At 37.1% G+C, this 23112-nt stretch overlaps 1 protein-coding gene across 3 annotated transcripts in view; it reads right to left on the minus strand.

Annotated features, from left to right (window-relative positions):
• Positions 1-471: 471 nt before the first annotated feature.
• KIDINS220 (kinase D interacting substrate 220) overlaps positions 472-23112 on the minus strand; it is an 80732-nt gene continuing 58091 nt past the window's right edge. The window contains exons 24-30 of one of the 3 annotated variants that reach the window (XM_055713763.1): positions 22502-22728; positions 17755-17865; positions 16806-16862; positions 10340-10486; positions 7877-7975; positions 6507-6755; positions 472-2861 (exon numbers count right to left, since the gene is read on the minus strand). In XM_055713763.1, coding sequence (XP_055569738.1) covers positions 1590-2861; positions 6507-6755; positions 7877-7975; positions 10340-10486; positions 16806-16862; positions 17755-17865; positions 22502-22728 — 2162 coding nt within the window. In that variant the 3' untranslated portion in view covers positions 472-1589. The remainder of the gene's footprint in view (positions 2862-6506; positions 6756-7876; positions 7976-10339; positions 10487-16805; positions 16863-17754; positions 17866-22501; positions 22729-23112) is intronic. The other 2 variants (XM_055713764.1, XM_055713765.1) reach the window with 2 other exon arrangements.

Below are 23112 nucleotides of genomic sequence, written 5' to 3' on the forward strand. Positions count from 1 at the left end.
TATGAGACATTCATGCAATGAAAAAATAAAAAGCCTAGGTAAAGCCAGTTTTTCTCTGTTGACTCTGGCACAGAAAAGCACCCTCTTGATTTAGACAACGGAGGCCACGACCACATGGTCCTGCTGGAGGCATCTGGTTGTAGATGCAGTAGGACAGAAACAAAGCTGCTCCAAACCACCAGCACATGTTAATTGCCACAAACAGTGGGATTACTGCTTTGGACCAGCAGGAGGTGGCCCCATCTCTGCAGCTCACAGCACTTCCTTTAGAGACGTCTGCTCTGGCAACTCCATTTATCAAATGTATTTTTATACTCGATGCTTATTTAGTATTGTATTGATAACAATATAGGTTTAATGCATTCTGTTTAATTAAATTCATGAAGTAGTTTAACCAAAACAACATGGATATGACATTTTTATCAAGTGAAGAAATAAAATACTGCAATAAATACAATTTGGACACAAACCCAACATGGCACTTTGTTTTTTATTATCTTTGTACTACCAGAGTCTAGTTTGAACAATTTTTCCTCAACATGCAAATTTCACTGGACAGTACAAGTATTTGCTACAGTAACATTCAGGTACATTATTTAGATGACACAAAAATCTTCAAACACTGTACTTCAGAAATAAAGAAGCTGGCATACAGCTCTGATGAGATTCCAAAAAGCATGCATTATTTTTAAAATGGCAAACTTGATTATTTTTCTTTCCATAACCAAACACTGTACCAAGGGAAGATCATGCACAGCAACAGATACTCCGTTAAGTTCAGACATCACATTCATACTTCATCCTTACAGTATTTTAACGTAGCTCAGGTGGTTGCATCTATTTAAGACCAGTAACTGTAAAATTACATACCTGTAATAAATAACGGATCCACTAAATCAATGATAAGGCATTATCTTATAAATAACTGCCAAATCCAATGACATGTCGAGACAATGTTGCTTACAAACATTACCACCACTCTACCCAAAGTTCACAAAGTCAACAGCAATTACTGAACGTACACAGAGTAAAAGCATACGTATAGCCAAACAGGTATCTTAACACTCAAATTTCAACATACGTAATATATGTTGCACACATTAATCCACTAATTAACAGAAAGTTTGATAAGGGTGTCACAGGTGATATTCAATCTTCTGGCATCTCTTACATCAAATGGCAAAGATGCACAATCTTAACTTCACCTGCAGATATGCAGACTTAACTGGAATGTTCAGAAGGGATAAGTAATACATATCCCAAAAGAAAAGCAAAATCACACCATAATCTCAACAATTAAATCATACTCACTTTCATAACATCTGCCCCTGACCAAACCTTTGCACAGTGTCTTAACAAAGAACTGATTTTTCATGCTGACAAGTACTGCTTTTATATATGGGGCAAGTCTGAATTTGCTTCTTGTAAAAAAATGACTTCTCTCCAAGAAAATGACTGAAAATAATCTAGACCTTCTATTACAATACTGAAAGCTTAAACTACAGAGCTTAATGTAACCACACACTGACAAAGAATTCCAAGCAAGCTACAATTCATGGGGGCCTACTCTGTTTTAACCTGGCTGCTTTCTACAGGATGCTCTCCCTTTCTTCTCCAAAACCAGCCCCTTCTGAGGCTGCAACAGTGTGGAGCTCTGACGAATCTTTAGAAAGCCTGGTATAACTTGAACGCTGGCTCCGCTTGTGAGCAACACTCTTCAGGTTCTCATTCTGAACCCCAGTTGAACTAGAACCTGAGCCAGGATGCAGGATAATTTGAGGTGAATCTCTGATACCTTGTATTTCTTCAAAGTTTTGATTAGCTCGATTGTTTGGAGCACTGTTATTATTTAAGGTTACTGTACTAGGGGTTCTATTTAAATTATAGACTTTCTGGCAAGCTGGCCAGTTCTCTTCTGGGCTGCTTGCTATCAAGCTGCTTTCAGAAGGGCTTTTCTTATCTTCTGAGCAAATAGACATGCGAACCACAGCTGGATCTTGAAGGCCACTAAGGCTGTGTGGAATTCCTCTTTTTGCACTGTGACTATCATCTTCAAGCTCAATGAGATTTGCCTTTTCAAGCTGTGAATCATCTGCTCCTTCATTATGGAGGGAATGATTTGGAGAACTTTCATTGGATCTTACACCAGAGTCAGACGAATCTTTTTTATCCAAAAGGGCATCTGTCAAATACTCCTTTGCTTTAATGAAGGTTCTAATAGGTTCAGATCCATGTTCTGGAGATTTCGGTTGCTTCTCTGTTTTGCCATCTGTTTTCTTATCTTTACCTTCCTTAAGAAGTGGGGTATTATCTGATTCCTCAGTTCCTGACTCGTCTTCATCGCTTGGAAGTTTCTGATACCGGAGAGTAACTCCTTTAAGCTTTAAATCTGCAGCCTGGAAAATACTTGTTCTTTCCAAAGACTTCTTCCCTGGGAGAAGCTTGGAACCAGATTGATCAGATTTTTCATCTTCTTCAGTAATAGGATCCAAAGGAGATGCATCATTAGTAGAAACACCTGAAGTACTGTAATCAACAACATCATTTCTCTTCAGCAAGAAGGACTTTCTTCCATCATCTTGTTTCTGTTCACCATCTTTTCCTTTTTCCTGTTCTGAACTGGAATGCAAGGAACCCCCTGATGTACTATGCCCCATATAGAAAGCACTTGAGCTATGAGGGGAGGATCTACCACTTACTGTAGTAGAATTGGCACCTCCTTCTAACTGTGACATTTGAGCAATATACTCTCTATATGCATCTCTGTATTCTGCCTGTACCTTGTCAGTAAGCTTTGATATTTCAATACTAGAATCTTGAGAGTTAAGACTTGAAAGACTTGGAGTTCGCCGAGTTTGTGACTGGAAAAGAAAAAGAAAGAAGAAAAGAGAGATAACAGTTAAACGAACTATTTATTTTTACTTTTACTGATCTTTTATAATTAAATAACTCAAAGCATCAAGTATGTGCTTAAATGATTTTTTGTTGCTGTGAAAAGATTATGCAAGTGAAATCATCAGTGCTATAATTAAAATACACTCACTATAATCACTTATATGCAATCACACACACATCCACTAAACTTACAAAGTATTCTTATTGTTGGTCCCCATAACGGAAGATTTCCACAAAAAAGCATCTTATCCATTTGAAGCCAACTCTTTTGAGTATGTAATTGTAACAATTGAATTTGTATGTCAAGATGGGCTTTCCTAATAAATTTTTGTACATTTACAAAACGAGCATTTTATATTGGAAAGACAGCAAGAGTTCATCTAAATGCTGAACATCTCTCAACAATTTTTTCAAAGACCCTCATCCTACATACCCCAGTATATCCTGGCAAAATTCCATTGTGTACAGCTGATTTCAGAAAAATCAGTTCTTGAACAAACATATTCCTCTTTGCCTCCACCTCTGCTCTCTTTTAGTGTGCACACAGAGAACTCCACAGGCACAGGTTGCTAGGCCATCTATTAAATGGTACAGCCAAGGTCTAGCACAGCGCTGGACAAGTAAAGCAGTGGATTGTGGCTGAACGCAGGGCTTCATGTCATGCATTTAACAGGCTGCTCATTACCACCAGTAAAAGATGTACAGTGGCCAGTGCACTAGAGCTGAGGCACTGACTTAAGCACAAGTAATTCAGGGAATGTACTCAACCTTGCAGTGCACAAGAGGCGAGATACTGAAAGACTGTTGAGGTACTATGTCTTATTTGGGGCAACACTGAAAATGAACCTACCTTCTACTAGAACACGCTATTAAAAAAACCTGAAAGGGTTCAGGTAATTTTAACAAGCTAAATGTAAGCAGGAAAATTAACGTGTGGATTCAAACACTGTGAATGAATTTAAGATTTGGAACAGAACTGCTTAATCATATAGATATATCCTCTTGGTCCATCCTTCTCCTTTCTCACCCTGTTTTTCTTTTCTGCTTCCCCCCACCTTTTTCCTAATCTTATGTGCATCTTTCTTATCTTTCTTTTTTCTGTTCATCTTTTCCTTTTTCTTGTTCTGCACTGAAATGCAATGCAAACCAACACGTTTGTTTCCTTCTCAGAAGATGCTCATAACCCCCCCAGCAAGCAACATATAGGAGATCTACAGGTTACCATTCCATTATTCCCTCTATACTACTAAGCAAACATTACTGACAGCTTTTTATAAAAATCAATAATGTTGTATAGAATACTGGGGAACAGCTGAACATGATTAACTAAAGGAAAAAGGTGTTTAAATGACTTCTATCTGCTGTGACTCCTAAGCAATTTAATCCGAAAAGCAAAATGTAAGAATCACAGAAATATTAACACTCGATCATTTATGCACATTCACTACTATTTATTCATACTCACAGCAGCTATGGTTCCTCAACAAAGAGAGAAATATTTGATTTTGCTGTGCATTTCCAGTAGTACACCTTTCTACAAGTGTATTGGGTTTGCACGGCAAGATTTTGGTAGCAGGGGAGTGCAGGAGTGGCTTCTGTGAGAAGCTGCCAGAAGTTTCCCCCATGTCCGACAGAGCCAGTGCCAGCCGGCTCCAAGAGGGACCCGCCGCTGGCCAAGGCCCAGCCCGTCAGTGACGGTGGTAGTGCCTCAGGGGTAGCACAGTTAAGATGAGGAAAAACCTGTGCAATGGCAACTTCAGCTGGAGAGTGAGAATATGTGAGAGAGATGGCCCTGCAGACACCCAGGTCAGTGCATAAGGAGAGGAACGAGGTGCTCCAGGCACCTGAGCCAAGATTCCCCTGCCGCCCATGAAGCCCATGGTGAGGCGGGCTGTGCCCCTGCAGCCCATGGAGGTCCACAGGGGAGCAGATCCCCACCTGCAGTGTGGGGAGGACCCCACGCCGGAGCAGGTGGAAACCCAAAGGAGGCTGTGACCCATGGGCAGCCTGCGCTGGAGCCGGCCCCTGGCAGGACCTGTGGCCCCACGGGGAGAGGAGCGCGGGCTGGAGCAGGTTTGCTGGCCGGGCTCGTGACCCCCCCAGGGGAACCACGCTGGAGCAGGGGGAGAATGTGAGGAGCCCTCCCCGCCCCGAGGAGGAAGGAGCGGCAGAGACAACGTGTGATGAATGATTCAGGAGTAAAGTTAAGCCCAGGAAGATACAGGATAGGTGGGAAGGTGTTTTTAAGATTTGGTTTTATTTCTCATTAGCCTACTCTGATTTGATTGCTAATAAAAAATTTCTCCAAGTCAAGTCTGTTTTGCCCATGACAGTAACAGGCGAGTGATCCCTCCCTGTCCTTATCTCAACCCACGAGCCTTTCATTGTATTTTGTCTTCCCTGCCCAGCTGAGGCGGGGAGTGATAGAGCAGCTTTGGTGGGCACCCTGTGTCCAGCCAGGGTCAACCCACCACCACCAGTGGCAGTATTCTTTCTTAATCACTATCAATGAAAAAAATTCCACAGGAAAATTGTAACATTTTCTGAAGGACAAACTATCTTTTTCCTTCTTTTGATTCAACTTCAAAAACTATGTAAGCATCAGAAGCGTTATTTATGTAAAGCTGCATTTTAAAGAGTGCTTTAGAAAAGATTTTCTTGTACTACTTTCTGTGCTTTTGATACAAACATGGTGTAACAAATTTGAGTCATGCCACTTCATGCCACTTAGGTTTGGAAAAACATATATTGTGATCCTGACTACCCTTACTGCCTATGTATCACACACACACACAAAGGTATCTGGGATGTGTATTTCTCAAAACTTTTTTCAGTGATAGCTTTGGATATTAAAAATATCACCTATAGCTAGTAATTTGGGGTGTCTTCATATTTTGATGCACCTTCAAGACTTTCTAATTGAAACTTTCAGAGATGAAAAAACTGATAAACGTTTGCGTTGGGGTTTTTTGTTTTGTTTTCCTTCTTAATTCTAATCACTATTTAGATATCAACTGATTTGTGTTATTTCTTAGAAAGGACAAAAGACATCACACGCTTTGGGTGATTTCATAAGACACAGAAGAAAATTGATCATAACCTGGATGTCAGCTCTGGAGTCTATGAATAGATTATGCATCATCAGGACAAGGCTCTGATGTCACGGAGCACTACAGTTGTCTATTTAAAAAGTCACAATAAATGTATCTGTAATCCCCTTAATAGCATAACATCTGGCTAGCACATAGCTAAAATATTTCATACACATATTTCATACACAAAGTCTGAATACTATGATAACCAGAAATCTTGTAGGACACTGCCCTCAGCTAGATGAGAAAAGCATGACAGCTTGGATTTTGATATTTCCCTACGGAAGAGTGATTACTGGAACAGATGAATAGTTTTCAGATGTCAAAGACTAAAGACTTTGACTCACAGAGCGTGGTTAGAGTTTACATCTCTGCAAAACTGGCCTTTGGCAAGACACAGAGCTGGAAGTACCTGAACTATTACAGTGGACTTATTTCCTGACCTGTCTGTATCCAGGAATGGAAAAAACCCTTTGCCACACAGGTAAGCAAGAAGAATAATACATGTCTATCAAATACCTGCCAACTTAAGTTACTATGGCGTGGAGGAGCTTCATCAAGACCAATTGTGTTGAGTTCTTCAAAGCTGAAGTTAAGTGTGTAGGGAGCTTGACCAGAAAGACCTGTAAGCTCAGTGTGAGGCAACTCGGTGTTGTGCCCAGGACGACGCGTAAGTTCACTATGAGGAATCGCAGTGGTAACATGCTCAGTTGTTCCACGAGGATCTTCCTGAACAGCCTGATTTTCTGAATTTCTCATTTCAAGTATCTTAACACACAAAAAGAGACAGTATAAATGTAATTACATAAATAGAAGTCCTCAAAATTGTTAAAGAATAATTCTATTAAAAATAGGAACAAGGAATTCACAACTGTAAAAGTGTACTTGCATATGTGGTCGTGATCATGGAAAACTGTGAAGAAAAATCTGTTCAGAGATCTAGTGCATTCATTGTCTTTACTGCAAATCACATTTTAAGATTTTTTTGTTATTTAAAAAATAATTTTATTACTGCTTAGACCCTTAAAAAAACTCATATGCCACAAACCACCTAAATTCTTGTAAAACTAGATAAGTGATAAATTACAAATTTAAAAGCAAAACCACACACTTCCATTTTATAGCTTAATCAACCTAAATCTAACAATAAATCTCATCTGGTAATTCCCAGTGTTTTGGCAGTTTTTACTGTTATTTTCAGAGAGAAATCTGGCAATATACTAAAAATATTTAAGAGAAAACACAGTTCTTTGTGATGCATAACCCTCACCGTAAAACTTCCAAACCAGGTGGAGGGAAATGGGGGAAACTAGATATCTGTATGTATGCTTCAGTAATAGTATGTAATACAGCATTCTCGCATTATACAAGCATGCATCGATCAAATATTGTATTGATCAACCTCACTGGCTTGATTTTTAGCTTAAGGTTCTTTAAAAATGATGCTTATGCAATTATGTGCCACCAGGCACCTCTTAACAGCCTGATTGTCCACCTCCTGACACTAACAGACTTTAAACTCACTGAGTAACTTCTAACAGAAGGACAGAGGCTTCAAAGAGAATTAAGTTCTGACAATTACATTAAAATAGGCAAATTTAAAAAGGGAAAAGGGAACCCACGCAGGCAAAACAGATCCTACAAAAAGAGGAGGCAAAACTTCACAGTTCACAATTAAGATGCAAATCCATAGGCAACCATTCCTCCATTGAAGTGCTCAAGACAAAAAGACAAAGTAACAAAACAATAAATGCATGCATGTTTTAAGACAATACTTATCATCTGAGAGATTATGATAACAAGAAAGGCAACAGGAAAGAGAAAAAGATAAGGTTCATAATGAAAAAGACTTATTTATGAAGACCTGAATACTGAACAGAAAATCTTACCATGCTCCTGAACAGGTGCCAGTCACCAAAATTCATATTCATTTCTTTTTTCAATTCATCGATGTTGCACTGAGCCAAGACACGGCCATTTATATTTGCCTAAGCAATAAAATTAAATAATGTAAATTATCGATATGAGACTTACGACACGGCAGTATCAGACTAAAAAAGTAATTGAAATTGGATATATTGATGGGGACTGCTAGTGAAATTCCCCAACACCGCTCTTAGGTACAATCCTATAAAATAAACACAGGTTTTTATATAATAATATGTATTGATGATTGCTGATGGGCAAGAACTTAGGTGTCATGAAAAAAATTATAATATTAAACCCATCAAAAATGTGTGTATGAAAGACAACATGACTGTGTTCTATGAACAGACATAAGGAAACAACACATCAGTGGTAGAGAATTTCACACACACACATTCATCTGCCTAGATTCCTCAGACTCTGAACACAGACTGCAGATACCCAAGTATCTGAAGATAATCAGACATTAATTCCCAGGCATCATCTGACCCACGGCTTGAGGCACCTACCATCAGTACTAACTCCATCAAGTTCCTTCCCTGCATAAATACAAGCTTACATTCCTCCCATCATCAGGAATAAAAGACTAGACTTGAAATTTTCATCGTCATTTGGAGATTAAGACAGATGTGCCTGAACACCACCTATGTTCCAGGAAGGCGATTCCTTGTGTTAGGCGTGTTTATATAGTGTTTAACTTCCAGCAGCACCAAAGTCAATACCAAACCATTTTTATTACATAACAATGAGAAGTAATTTCTTTTTATGCCGTTTATCAGTGGATAGACAGAACGTAAAAGAACCATCATGTCTTAGAAACATAGCCACAAATGGAAGACCCAAGTTGACAGCTCTGCTCAGTCTGAGGGTTCTCAACAGTTTTGTTCCCATATACCAGTAAGCAGATGTTCTTAATCAAACCAGGAAAAAGATCAGGCTAAGCTATTTTCATTCCTCCTTTTTTACATGCTATCACTTGCAGTAAGAAATGCAAGAATATAAATAAGAGGGATCTGATTAGAGGTAACTGATAAGTACATTCTTTTAGCACTCTAGAGCCACTGATGCAACTGGAATTTTTTGCAGCTACACTTAATGAGCTGCAATCTGACATCCTACTTCTTGCTTTAAGCAACACCGCTGAAGCTTCCTATGATAAACCTGACTCTTAATACTTGAATTAACATCCTCCCTGTATTTTTTAAGGTATGACAGGTACCAGGACAAAGCGAGCTCAGCAAAAACATTCACTAATGACAACCTTCAGTTTTCCCTTCTTTCTTTGTAAAAATGTATTGGGTCTGGCTGAGCCTCACAGCAGCCCTCACAGTGCCGTGCTTTGTATTAATAGCTAGAAAGGTGTTGATCACACACCAGTGTTTTGGCTGCTGCTGAGCAGTGCTGGCACAGCACCAAGGCTGCATCTCCAGCATTCTCCCCCTCACCAGTAGGCTGGGTGTGGGCAAGATCTTGGGAAGGGACATAGCCAGGGCAGCTGACCCAAACTGACCAAAGAGATATTCCATAGCATATGACAACTGCTCAAATATAAAAGCTATAAGAAAGGAGGAGGAAGAGGGGGTGTTATATTATTTTTACATTACTATTAAAAATCTTATTTATGACTTCTATGTTCCAGGCCAACCAGTATGTATACTGAAGCCCTACTTCCCAGGAAGCAGCCGAGCATCACCTACTGATGGGAAATAGAGAATAACCTCTTTTGTTTTCCTTTGCTTCCACGCACATGACCTTTGCTATTGCTTTATTAAACTACCTTTATCTCGACCCACAAGTTTGGGTTTTTCCTTTTCTCCCTCCCCTGTTCTGCTGAGGAGGGGAGTGATAAAGCAGTTTGGTGGGCACCTGGTGTCCAGCCAAGGTCAACCCACCACAAAAAGGAGCACACAGAATAATGAAAAAAGTAATAAAGACAAAAATGATTCTGTGCTAATGTCTCAGAGAAAAGAACAGTAACAGAAAAATGCACAATGGCCTTTTTCTGAAGAAAATACTGTGACAAGAGAGACATGGAACCATATTCACCACTCATTTACAACAGAAGAGATGTGCCAATTTCTCACAGGGAGGGGAAAAAAGGGATGTTGCTACCTGGATATATAATTTGCAACCCTATTCATCTACACGTGGCAATTTTGAAAACATTTTTCTCAAAATAACCAGTCTCATCAGCATTCATATTTCTGAGTCTGTTTTTCCTTTTTGAGAGAGAGTATTTTCTCTGAAAAATACATGCTCATATTAAAATGTTTTCCAAACTTAGCAGGCATAGAAGTTAACAGGTTGTTTTGGTATTCGGTGTGTTTCAATAAACATTTTCAAGACAACAGGCAACTAAATATTTCCTTTTCCTTGTTTATCTCCATGTTTAGGTACTAAATACATTAACGAAATTCAGCTGATACCTTTCTTATAGTTGCAGAGTACTGAGGTAGCATGCTCTGGTCCAGACCATCTATCTGCTTCAGCTTCTCACACACAGCTTCCACACTCATTGTGCTCAGAGACACATGTGATACTCCTGCAGTCGATCCTGTGCCTGTTCCTGCTCCCTGTAAGAAGTGAGAAAATGGGCTCATAAGATTTGTTCAGATACTCAGTAAACCCAGAATTTTACAATATACACTAACACAAATCAAGCTGTGTTCAACTACCTTTTAAAACTAAGAGATGAGAATAAGAATGCACAGGCACTTTTTTATTACTATCAGAAGATCTCCATATCGGGAAACATTTACTATAGGTATTTATATGAGAAAAAACACAGTATCTTGAGTCCTACCTATGTGGGACAATAAGTCTCTTAAATAATGTTATTTAAGGAAAGCAACATAAAAATCAGGAATATTAAGTAAGGGTTAATCAATTTCAAATGCACCTTTACTAAAGAGTTACCCCCTAATTTTAGTAGTTAGTTTGGTTTAGGGTTTGGTTGGGGTTTTTTTTCCCATTTTTTTAAAATAATGCAGGCAGAACCTAGATTTTCCTGTCCTGTTTAAAAACTCCTGGTTTAGTACCATACGAAGATGACCTAAAATGAAACTCCTCAATTGCTTGGATTTATTGGACAATTTTAGCAACATCTGTTTAGCAACACAGGAAAAATTTAGCAACATCCAGAGGTTCCTTCAGCCCTGTTTATCCAAGATCAAACAAGGGGTTGTATGCCACCGTACAGAAACACAGAGCAGCGACCACTGCTCTCCAAGATACTATGACAATGCTTCACGTATCTTCAACTTTGGCCAGATTTAGGTAGAAATTATTCACAACTCAGATCTGTAACACAGAAGTTGTCCTGCTAACGTTGCCAGCTTCTGGGAATTCCAAAGTGTGGAACAAGAAAACAAATGCATCTGCAGGTAGTCAGTATACTAAGACCGTATGCTCTCAAAAAAGCCCACGTTCTCCCTGGATGGGGACCTGTGCATTAAGTAGGAGCGAAGTGCAAAGCTCTAAACAGTTACACTAGTGATTCCAAATTCCCAAAAGCAAAATCAGAAGCAGTTTATCAGCTAGGAAATATCTTGTACAACCTCCTCCTGGGAAGGACGTTGCACACTCCCCCTTTTTCCAAACATTGAATTTTGGTTCCAGCACTGTAGACCATGCACCAAATGAAGCTCATTTTGGGAGGTGCAGAAGAGCTTCTAAAGCTTCAGAGCTCATCAGCACATGTGTAACACCTGGGATGTAAAAGTGTATTTTGACTATCCAGAGTTCAGTTAATCAAGTTTGACCCTCAAATCAGCAATGAAGACTGTTTTTAGTCACAATACTTGCTTCCGGTTTTATTTATTTACTTCAAATTATTTAATCCTGCAGAATTAATATAAATTAATAGATCCAAATATATTGCTTGTGAAAACCAAGGATTATCATGCAGGATGGCATTAACCATATCTGAATTATCTAAAGCAGGATATTTAAGGAGAATTTATTCAACTATTAATTCCAAGGCAGCAATCCAAAACCCATTACCTACTACCCATTACCTAACTTCAGAGTAATTTCTAACTTACTGTTATCAGAGATAGCCTGATCTGGAGGGGTAGGCACGCTCCCCACCTAAGCTACTCTGAATTTCAGATTTAGATGTTATTACATGTTATTTCCCCAAAGTTCTCTGCCAGATATGCTTGAAATGAACTTAAAACTGTCAAACTATCAACTTCACTCAAGAACACTCCAGGAAGTCATGCAAAAACCTAAGCTAGTAGTTCGCACGCTTGCCTGAAAACAGAGCTGGGGCACCAACCTTTGTTCCTTTGACCACTTATATTTTTATGTGACATCAACCAGACACTACACAAACAAAAGTTATACCCTATTTTCTGGGTAGCTAGTCTACCTAAATTAAAGTTTAAAAATTAAGCATTATAATTCCACTACAGTCTAGGGAATACAGCTAATTTAGGGGCTTGGTATTCCTTCTGAGGACAAGACAGTTACTTTTCAGATTCTGCAATGTCTCCCTAATTAGGTGTCTACAATACCTCATTAATTATCATACTAGGCATATAAAGGAGGGAGTTTAGGTCTTAATCTAGTCTGACTTTTAGCACAGCTAAAATTTTTATCGTGGTAAGGATATAATCCAACCATCAAACTGATGAAAATGACAGGAAGAATCTTTACCCATAAACTATTTATCATATACCTCTTTTTATGTACATCTCTTTTTCCTCTTTAAAAAAATTGCCTTGAGTTTTTCTTCTCCATAAACACACTATTTACTATTGGTATGTGTTAGATAATACATCAATAAAGAAAAAGTATTAAGATAATTCAAATCTTAATTATTTTTTGCAAGAAAGGTTATCAAGTAGAATAAAAGAAAATGTTATAGCCAAAAATTACATTGCAGCACTGGGCACTACTAAAATAAATGATCCCTAAGCAGTGTGTGTAAGCAATTGCCTTTATTCTCTGGGTCTATTAAATACATTATCTATCATGTATCTACAAATATGCTTCCAATTTAACAATTCTCCTTCAGATCAAAATATTTTTTTAACAATCAAGAACAAGTCATTCTTTCTGCATGCATTAAGAGTTAGTTTAGAAACTCTGCTTACTGTGTATAAAGTAATATGGAAAAGCACTAAAATATTTAGACTATTTCTGTTAGAAGTGTGAACTGTTTGAAATAGATGCACATTAATCCAAATCATTTTCTACAAAAAGCACTCTCTGAAGAATAAGTAAAGTAATAGCTTTAGGGATATTGTCATCATGTAAGTGAATTAAAACCGTACTTAAACTGACACATTTTTTAGCCTTAGTGGTTTTGTTCGAGATGCTTAGAGAACAGTATTTGCAAAGTATTTGCCATGCAAAAGCTAAAAGCAGCTTGTCAAAACAAACCTCAAGGCTAGTAATGAGCACTAGTTTACAGACAGCCCAGCATGAAGCGCCAGTATGATAGCTTCTGCAATGACTCTGAAACAAGTGAACAATAATTCACAGAAAGTGGCTGTACCTGTCTGTTTTTGTTTAACCCAGACTTACACAGCTTTGAGAAAAGGACAAAACAGAATGAAAAGAAACAACAGCTTAAAGCAACATCAGAAAGGTTGAACATACAGATGACATGATTTAAAGTAAACAGAGGAAATCAGTGTTAGGAGAGAAACAGGATATTCTCATAACGTGATGAAACTTTTAAGATAGACCTTCAGAATATATATTTAATATATGTTATACAAATGCTATTTTTCTATAAGCAGACTACTCCACTCCGCACTTGTAAAAAAGCAACACTTACTGTATTTTGTTTGCGTAACGGTTTTACATTATGTTTCTGATGGAAAATTCTGCTTTTAAATAGACATCCTCCTGCCATTTCAAGATCACATTACAGCACCAATGTATCTCAAATAACTTTGAACACTTCTATCTAACCACACCCTCCCAAACAAAAGTAAACCACCCCCACCCCCACAACTGATGAAGGTGGTACTTTTAAGAACAAATATTCAAAGCACAAAAGTGCTACGTTAAAAGCGTCTGGATAATCCATATGAAAACTCCCATGCCACGCATTTTCATTCATCCTCAAACTTTTGAAAAGCACTTACAGTTTCAAGTATTGTACATTTATCTACACTACGTGCTCTGGGCTGTGTTAGTTCTTGTTCAAAGCACACATACTACATCTTAAGGTATTATACATTCAATGCAATAAGAAAAATGTATTAAAAAAGGTAATAATAATGCAACAAGCTGCATCCTAACAAGTCATAATTAACAATGCAAACTAAAGCACACAATTAAGTTCATGACAGTTAAGCACTGCTAATGCTCGTTTGATATCTAAGACAACAACGGACACTATGAACGGACACAGGTAACACTGCAATCCAACAACAAACTCTTCAGAAGAGCCCTACATAAGTTTTTGCAGTTCCTGTCAGACATAACCATTTGTAAAGTCAGCAGAAATGCGTGTTTGCCTCCATCACAGATGTGCAAAGGTTGACATCTTAAGTCTATTTTCATTAGTGATTTAAGCTGATACCCCAAAAATTTGCAACAACCTTCGTGTCGATACAACAACATAGATGGTATTGGTAAACTTACTGGTTTGCCATCTACGTTTTGATCCATTCAGTAAAGAACAGTAAACTACAGTCTGAGATAGACAAGTTTTATCATCAGCAACAGACTCCAAATACAGAAGGTGGCAGAAGCGATAACTGCTCTCAAAATATTTCTGATTTCCACTAAGTTAATCTAGACTTACACCGACTTTACAAGACTAATGATTAGGATCTGAAATTTCAGAACTCAGTCAACTCAAATATCTCACTGACAATGATGGCAAGGCCTTAACTAGATCATGTAACATCCTCAACGCAGCTCTGTCAACTCATGCAATGAATAGCAATGATGATCCATACATATGGGAAAAAAAAAAAGACACTCCTCATGAAACTTTTTTTTTTTTTGCCCAGTAAGACCTGAACATTCAAAACAATGATTATTCTCTATTTTACACGGAAGTAAAATCACAACATTTCTGGCTCCTTGCCAGTTTTGCATGAATGACAATTTTGATTCTACACACTCCTCTTGTTTTCAATCACTGAACCAATCACACATCTTGGTGTTCATTAACTACTTCGTACAGTTTTTTAGTTTACTTCATTACTTTGCATGCACCAATCCATTTAATAAGTAAAAGCTGTATCTTTTATCAACTAGCAATGACCCATCAATTAAGAACTACCTAAACAGCTGGATGAAATTATTGTACCCATCACCTATGGATAATTGCAGTACATAAACCAAGTATAATACTGTTCCTTTCACAGAAATTTCAATCAAGTCTACAAAAGAAGTGTTTTCAGAATAGATGAAACCCTGATGAAGCACCCTGTCAGGCACACAAAATAACATACCCACACAACATTCTTGTCAACTACCCAAGAGATTTTCAAAAATTCAAAATTTTATATTTACACTGTAGGTTAAATACTGTTATGTCTTTGAAAACTGTATGATCTGATGTGCTGTACTCCATAGACTGACAGTAGTATAAATTAAACTCAAAACCAGATTTAATAAAATCCTTCATTATCATTATTTCAAAGAAAGTTTATTTTTAAAGTTTAACCCCTGTATTTTCTTACCTACAGCCAACAGACTACACAACTTGCACGAGTCTCTTGAATTGCTGCCTGAAACTGCAGCCTATATGTGCTTAAAATACACACTCACATCAGCAAGCAGGAGGAGCAACCAGGTCCAGGTCTGCTGCTGGAGCTCATTCACTACTTTGTTCTGAGACTAAATCCCACTTTTCCAGCCCTGTATCCCTTCTCACGCTCACAGATGCACACATACTTTAGACATCACTCTACTACTTCCTCAAAAGTCCTTGCTTTTTCTCCTTGCACTGACAAGCTGCAAAGGAGTAGGAAGAGAATGGGGTACCAAGATAACGAATCAAACACAGGGAAGACTTCAACATCACCGAAAATATACTACAAGGAAAACTTACTCTAAAGTTGTCCCTTCACACAACGTAGCTAACGACCTGGGACTGAGCACTTTAGGGTACACTTTGCATTGCATTGCCTGTACATGGGTGCTCAGTGAAAGTTATGTGCAGTTAAATACAGTTCTGGAATATGTGTGGGTTCTTCTCCATTGCACAACAATGGAAAGACATTTTTTCCAATTATTTACTAGAAGAAAAAATAACTGGGATCAAACTATAACTGTTGCCAACAACTATTGGCAGAAAGTATTAAGAGAATGATGACAATCATATTAACCTCTTTGTTTTGGTAATACATAATGATTTTCCATCAATACTCACAATTAAGAGTTAAAACAGATACCACTTAGAATAAAATGAAGTAATGAAAAAGGTAGATGTTAGCATTCTGACTCATGAATAAGCTTATGATCAACAATTATTACTTTTTAAGATTGCTATCTGTAGTTGCATTATACTGTATTAACTGCAATAGCTTTATGTCACCAACTAAACAAGCAGGGATCAGGTGGGAGAGCTGACTAAAGCAGAAAAACCACAGTTATTTCATTCTAAAATCTAAGTGGTGAATGACCAGCTGTCATTCGTCACTGTTTAACTACCACAACACTCTCTTTACTGAAAGCTCACCATAGCTACTGAGAAAAGTAAGGGGAAAACTACAGGGAAAAATATAATACATCTTTTAAGTGAAACATTAGCTCTTAAATTCATTCACAAACTACATTAGTTTTCAACTACTCTATTTGCCCACCAAAGCCACTGATGCAGTGTTAGTGAACTGCAGTTATGATTAATGCAGACTCATTACTGCTGAAAAAGCAATGAGATGCTAAAATTTCCACACCACATGACTACTCATTTACCATTGAGGGGTCTGTGGGTGAAGGAAGCCCCTCATCAGCATCTTCCTTGATAACATCCTAACAACAACAAAATATTATGGTTTGGGTAAAATGATCAAGGGCTCAACAGAAAATATGAAGTAAACAGTGAATGAGAACGATCTCGCAATAATACATAATTCAACAGAAACATATTTGTTTTCTTTAAGTGATTAAAGATTTTACCACCTTTTAATAGCTCTGTTCATTGTATCAATATCCTAGAATTAAAGTGACTGACAAGTGAGGCTTTTACATTTTTAGCTTTCCTTAGTTCTTAATTTCATTTGAGCAGCCATCTGTCAGTAAAATAAATACTGTTAAATAGGAATTTTATTATTCTACAGGAAGCTAGAAAAGTCTGCTCATATTTCCTTTTCAATGGGTAATGTTGAATTATATGTACTTGCAAAACCAAGCTACAACTGATGCATACTTAAGATAAAATGTATTTTGTTTTACTTAAATATTTAAAACATTCCTTTTAACTTTTTATTAAGGCCTTCCAATTTCTAATATTAAAGGATGTCATTTTATATTCTCCAGACATGTCACAGAATTTGTGTTATTAAAAAAATATTAACACAAATATACAAGTAGCTGTCTTTCTCTTAAAATATTACACTACATCACTTTATTTACTATAGTACAGTTGGCATTTTCATTAAATTATTTTCCTGCCAGTATTACAGGTCATACTCCTCTAACCTCAATATTTGGATGTTAGAATTGGTTTTCCTCTGTAAGGAACTTCTAAAGATAAAACAAAATACATTTTACATTACATGTTAACACCACCTTTGCTTAAAATATTTATAATAAAGAGCTTGTACTTGTCTAATAGTAAAACATCATTAATAATCTTAATTTTTCATTACTCACTATATTTATTGTCTAGGTTAGTATTTGAATTATCCTTCAAAATACTTACTAGGCCATTGTTCTGATCTCTGGACAAACTCGTTTTTAGTGGTGGACGTGAGATGAGATGAGAACTGCCAGGGTAATACCTTGGCATGTAAAGATATGGGGCAAAGAATGGCTATGGAAAAAAAAAATGTAACAAAAAAGGGACAAACAATTACACAAATCAAAATGTAGTAATAAAATAAAAATTATTTCAACAAAACACATCCTCTAGTTCAGTTTAATAAAGTGAAAATAACAATTACTAATAGCTTTATTTTTTGCATTGAACAGAATTCAATCAAAAGCTCTGGAGTGAGGTCTTCAAAATCCCTCAGCAACTGACCCCCTTCTACCCTCCCCAGAGCAAATAGGTGCTCTGGCATGGTTTTCTGGAGGAACAGAGTTGGAGTGGTTTTGGTAGCTACACTCCAACATCTGTTTTGAATATGGGAAAATGAGAATTTCAGGGTAATTCAGATAATTCCACTCTGACCTGCTAAACTCAAAATCAGATGCTCAATAAAACTTAGAATGATTCATAATACCCCCAAGACAATTGTAAAAAAAAAAAAAGTGTGATACATAATAGCATCACTAGAACTTCCCATATTTGTGGTAACCAATCTGAAGGCTTCCACAAATACTAGATTTTATGAATCTATAAATAGATTTTTATAGCAGACAGTATTTGAGCTTTGTTTTGCAGGAAATACATTGATGCATGTTGTTCAATACAAATACAATTTTAAAGGAAGGGCAATGTTAATTATTATAAAACAAATATAAAAACCATTTTTTTAAAACAGAAATAGTTCTTTTTCCCCAGAAATATCAGTTAACACTAATCACTACTTTTATCACCAGGTTCATTTTTATCCCTTTTTACTAACAGATTTCAAGAAAACAAACACTATCCACGTTTCCAAAAGTCTTATCAGCACATCAGTGTAAAGGGTCCAAATAAGAACCCTGACTTTTAACAAGTCACTTCTAGAAGCTATAGAGATCTCAAAATTACAAATACACTTCCATTTTAACAGATGACTCCATATGCTCCCACCTTTCAAGTGCTAAAATCAAGTATATAAACACTTTTCCTGAAATTCACACACTACCCACTGGCATGCAATGAAACGTGTGTGCGCGTGCGTGTGTGTATGAGCATGCGTCTGAGTCATGAACCCCACAAGTGGTAATGCAGTTAAAAAGTAAAATTCTTTTCAAATACAATGAAATTTTGTTTTGACCTATGTGTGAATTTGAGTTAGGTTTTGAAATGAAGCTTTTCATTTTGTTATCACTTCTCTTTTAAGGCAATGTACTGGAAAACAACAGAGTCTTTAGACTTTAGGAAGAGCAGAATTATAGCGCTCATTGCTTTCAACTCATTACCCAGTTCTTACAAAAAGACAACCTACAAATCTCAAAACAATGGCTGTATTACAGCTTTCTGATGTTTCTATATATAGTATTTTCAAAATTGTATTATTCAGCTATTTAACAAAACGGAATGTATTTGGTTTGTGTTTCTGCACATGACAAGATTCTGGTAAGTCTACTGCACCAAATTCAGTATATAGTTAATAATTTTATGACTCAAGGGCCAGTCTATGAGGGAGGAGTAAAATCTGCTGAAATATTCCACTTTGGATTTGTCAATAAGGTCTAAAAAACCTCTGCATTCAGAAGCAGCTGTAAATTAACTGAGAAATGCAAGTTTAATTCCTGCACGCATCACTTACTTACATGGCATATACTAAAACTTTGAGTGATTTACGAAAAATACAAATAGTTCCATAGTCTTAGCTGCCAGAGGTAATCTTCTGCACAGCCTTTCACACAGTTACCACAAAAATTTCATATGTTCTTCCAACATATAGCATTACATAATATGCAGTGTAACCATAGTCTAAATGGGAAAAGTTTGGTTGGTTTTAAGTAGGCAGGAGAACCAATACCTAGCCTTTGTGTTACCATTTATTGATTACTATAGGATGATTCAGAAAATTCGCCGATTTAAAATTATTTCCCTGTCATAAGGCACAGATTCCACTGTGTTTTCTAGAAATTAAACTCTCTTTAAAAAAAAAAAGTTAATGTTATTTTTAGAGTAATTTAATGCCTCAGTTTTCCACTAACAACTTAAACCACGTGGAAAACCCCCAAGCACGAAATGCTTAATGATCACACTGCATCCAAATGCCTAGCTCTCACTACAAAGACTGCCCTCTGAAACACATAGCGAGCACCTGTTTGTTGGTTGCAAGTCATCAAACTACAAAGCAATGAAAAAAATTTGTCCAATAAGGCAACTATCCCACAATTCTTTCATAATTTCTAATTACGCCTTGAGCCCACTTCAGCTACTCCACTGCTTCCCAAACATGGGATTAATTCTCTGATATAGGCTTGAATTCTACAGACTCAATCTTCATTTGAAGTATAGTAATAGAGACACCATGACAACATGAGGTCAATATAAATACATGTTGGGCATAAACTATTGTGGAGCTGTTCTCCAAGTCTGCAGACAGCCTCTGAAGCATAAGCATGATGTTCATTATTTTTCCAAGATATCAAAGAATTTGCTCCCCTTTGTAAAAAAAAAAAAAGTCTTTGTGTACCATAATTTCTAGTTCCCACTCAGGAAATCCCATTTAGACTTGCCTACTGCTCTGACCTTCCCCATAAGAAACATGATCTCCACAACCATCCAGGACAGCAGCGATTTTGAGAACCTGAATTTGAATCCAACTTGTAACCAGGCCATTAGACAGTGGTAAAATGTACACATCTAGTACAGCCCAATACTGAGAGCCAAAGCACCAAGTTTAAGAGCTGCTAAATGGGACTATAATCTTCTTTTTACAGCTATACAGAGGGACAATGGGGTTCTAAACAAAAACCGAATAGATTATGCCACTGGAAGTTCAAAGTCCATAACACAGGAGCATTAAAGAAAAAAGCATAATAAAAAAAATTGTATTTCCTAAAAGTAAAGAGTTTTCCCCCCACCAGCTCAAAGGCTTTTTTTTAAAGCACAAATGAATGCTGAAAGACAACAGGACAGGATCCATTTACTGGTCTGAATAAGGCATCTATCTCAAGAACTTAAGGCTTTTTGCATAAAATTCAGGCATTTCCACAGAAGCATTTGAACCCCTTGTGTTGTGTCACACAGGTATCCAAACCTCTCCCAGAAACTCCTACTGGGGAGAGCCTATTCTTCAGTTGCTGTTCTGCTTTTTAAACATCAGTTTTACAAAAACTTGAAAAGTGAAATACAATTAAAAATGCTGAAGGAAACAGCCTTTCAGTATATATTTTCTACTATCATACTGTTCTCCTTACTTATCTTAGTATGTGGTGTTCAAGAGTACCTTTATGACTCCAAAGTAATGAACATAGATAACTCTGCCAATATTCGAAAGTGTGAAGCACTAAACCTAATTATACCTTAGAAAGGCAGCATAAAATTCCAGAGAGAAAGGCCAAACCAAAAAGTATTTTAGTCTTCAGCAGGCAAAAAAGTAAGCATGCCTGTAAGCCTATGTATGCATTCAATATAAATGGACAAATAAACCAATTGTAAGAACAGGTTATGACTCACCAATAATTGCTTCTGTAATGCTTATTAGAGCCAAAAAACCATACAAGTTTCAACTATGTTTCACCCATACTTTAAGCCTTGTCATGTACAGTAACACAGACACAAAAACAGGGCTTCCAATTAAACACCTACCTTAACAAAGCTGAGCTAGTTATCAGCACAAAGATTCATGTGACAAGCAATTATCATTGTTGGACTACTTCAAAGTATGTGTCACTTCAAGTTACTTTCAACAAACCAGTACATTGTCCCCATATTGAGGGTATATAAGAATAATTTCAGAACAGATAACTGAAGAAGTTCTGTGCTACATGCACTCTTTTCTGCCTTGGTTAACAAACTTCAGTTTAGGAATATCTCAATTTTCTTTCCACCTTATTAGCTTAAACATTTCCCTACAGTCAAGTCTACTTAAAGTTGAGGCCGTTTCCTGTATATAGAAGTAAGCTGTGACTTCTATCAACTTCCTACTTTTTCCCCCCCCTTATAGTAGCACAGAAAAAAAAAAAAGTAAAAAATAACGTTTAAAAATACTGAATACATACCACATAAACAGAAAGTTTAAACTTGATCCAACTACACAGTAAAGTGCTTCATTCAATTTTCAAGTGAGCCATGCCCAGGACTGTGTTTTCTGAGGCCCACAAATAGGTCAAAAATGTATGTTCAAAGGAATTAACGTAAACTGCATAAAACTAGTGCAACACTGGTTTAGGGAAAAGATCCCAGAACAACTTTAAAAAGAGACAAAAAGGAAGACAGACAATATTCTTGTGATGTAGCTCCCCACATGAATTTCTGTATGTGTTAACCAAAGTCACCAAGAAAAAGCCAGGATCCCTTCCAATGTCCATAAGCAAGTACATGAATGACTGAGTACAGTTTACTACACAAAAATAAAAAAACCCAACCCTGCAACATCCTACTATTGAGCAGTGTCTCAAAATCATTTGACCTTTTCCCCTCACTGTGTAATTTGTTTTTCTGATGTAATTTACCCAGACTACAGTGACTGAACAGTAGCGTGAAATTTACCAACTTTTGGACTTTTCTTCATCCCTAATTAAGACTTGAATGGATCTTTCAATATTTTATAGATCACATCTGCGGTATTACGAGATTACATCAGAAGAATGTTAATTGGTTCTCGATTATTTACCCGATTGTAAAACGGATGTTGAGGTCCTGTCATACCACTATAGTAACTGCTATGAGGTTGTGGTGATAAAACTCCACTATTGAAAGGTCCATTGAAAGAGGTTGTAGAAGAGCAAGCCGATGAAGGCTGACTGAACAGAGATGTTGCTCTAGCAGGTGCCTCATGTAAAGGCAACGTGGGATAAGGAAGTCCTCCAATATTCATTTGATCTCTTGCAGCACGAACATCTGAAAAATATAAGAACAAAATTTTGCTTGAAGTATTTGAAAAAGTTTTGATTTTTTTGCCTATTAAAGTAAATCTTTGTGTACTTAATTCCAATCAGAACTCATCAAGTAGAATGTCCAATGTCACTTTCTTCTGCATTCAGTTGATTTTTCTTGAGGATCCCATCTACACAGGAGTCTTTAGGAGAGTTAGGACAACTTATTGCATAGATTTACACAGGCATATTAAATGTACTCCAAATATTTTCCTGAGAGAGGAAAAGTTACAAATCCCAACCCAAATGGGAAGAAATGCAAGAATACGTCATGCCAAGCATGTCTCCGACGGTAAGCTTGTCTGATGTGGTAAGTCAGACCTGTATTGTTTCTGAAGAGATTAATGGA

Source organism: Falco cherrug, chromosome 6 (assembly GCF_023634085.1).
Source record: "Falco cherrug isolate bFalChe1 chromosome 6, bFalChe1.pri, whole genome shotgun sequence".
NCBI lineage: Eukaryota > Metazoa > Chordata > Aves > Falconiformes > Falconidae > Falco > Falco cherrug.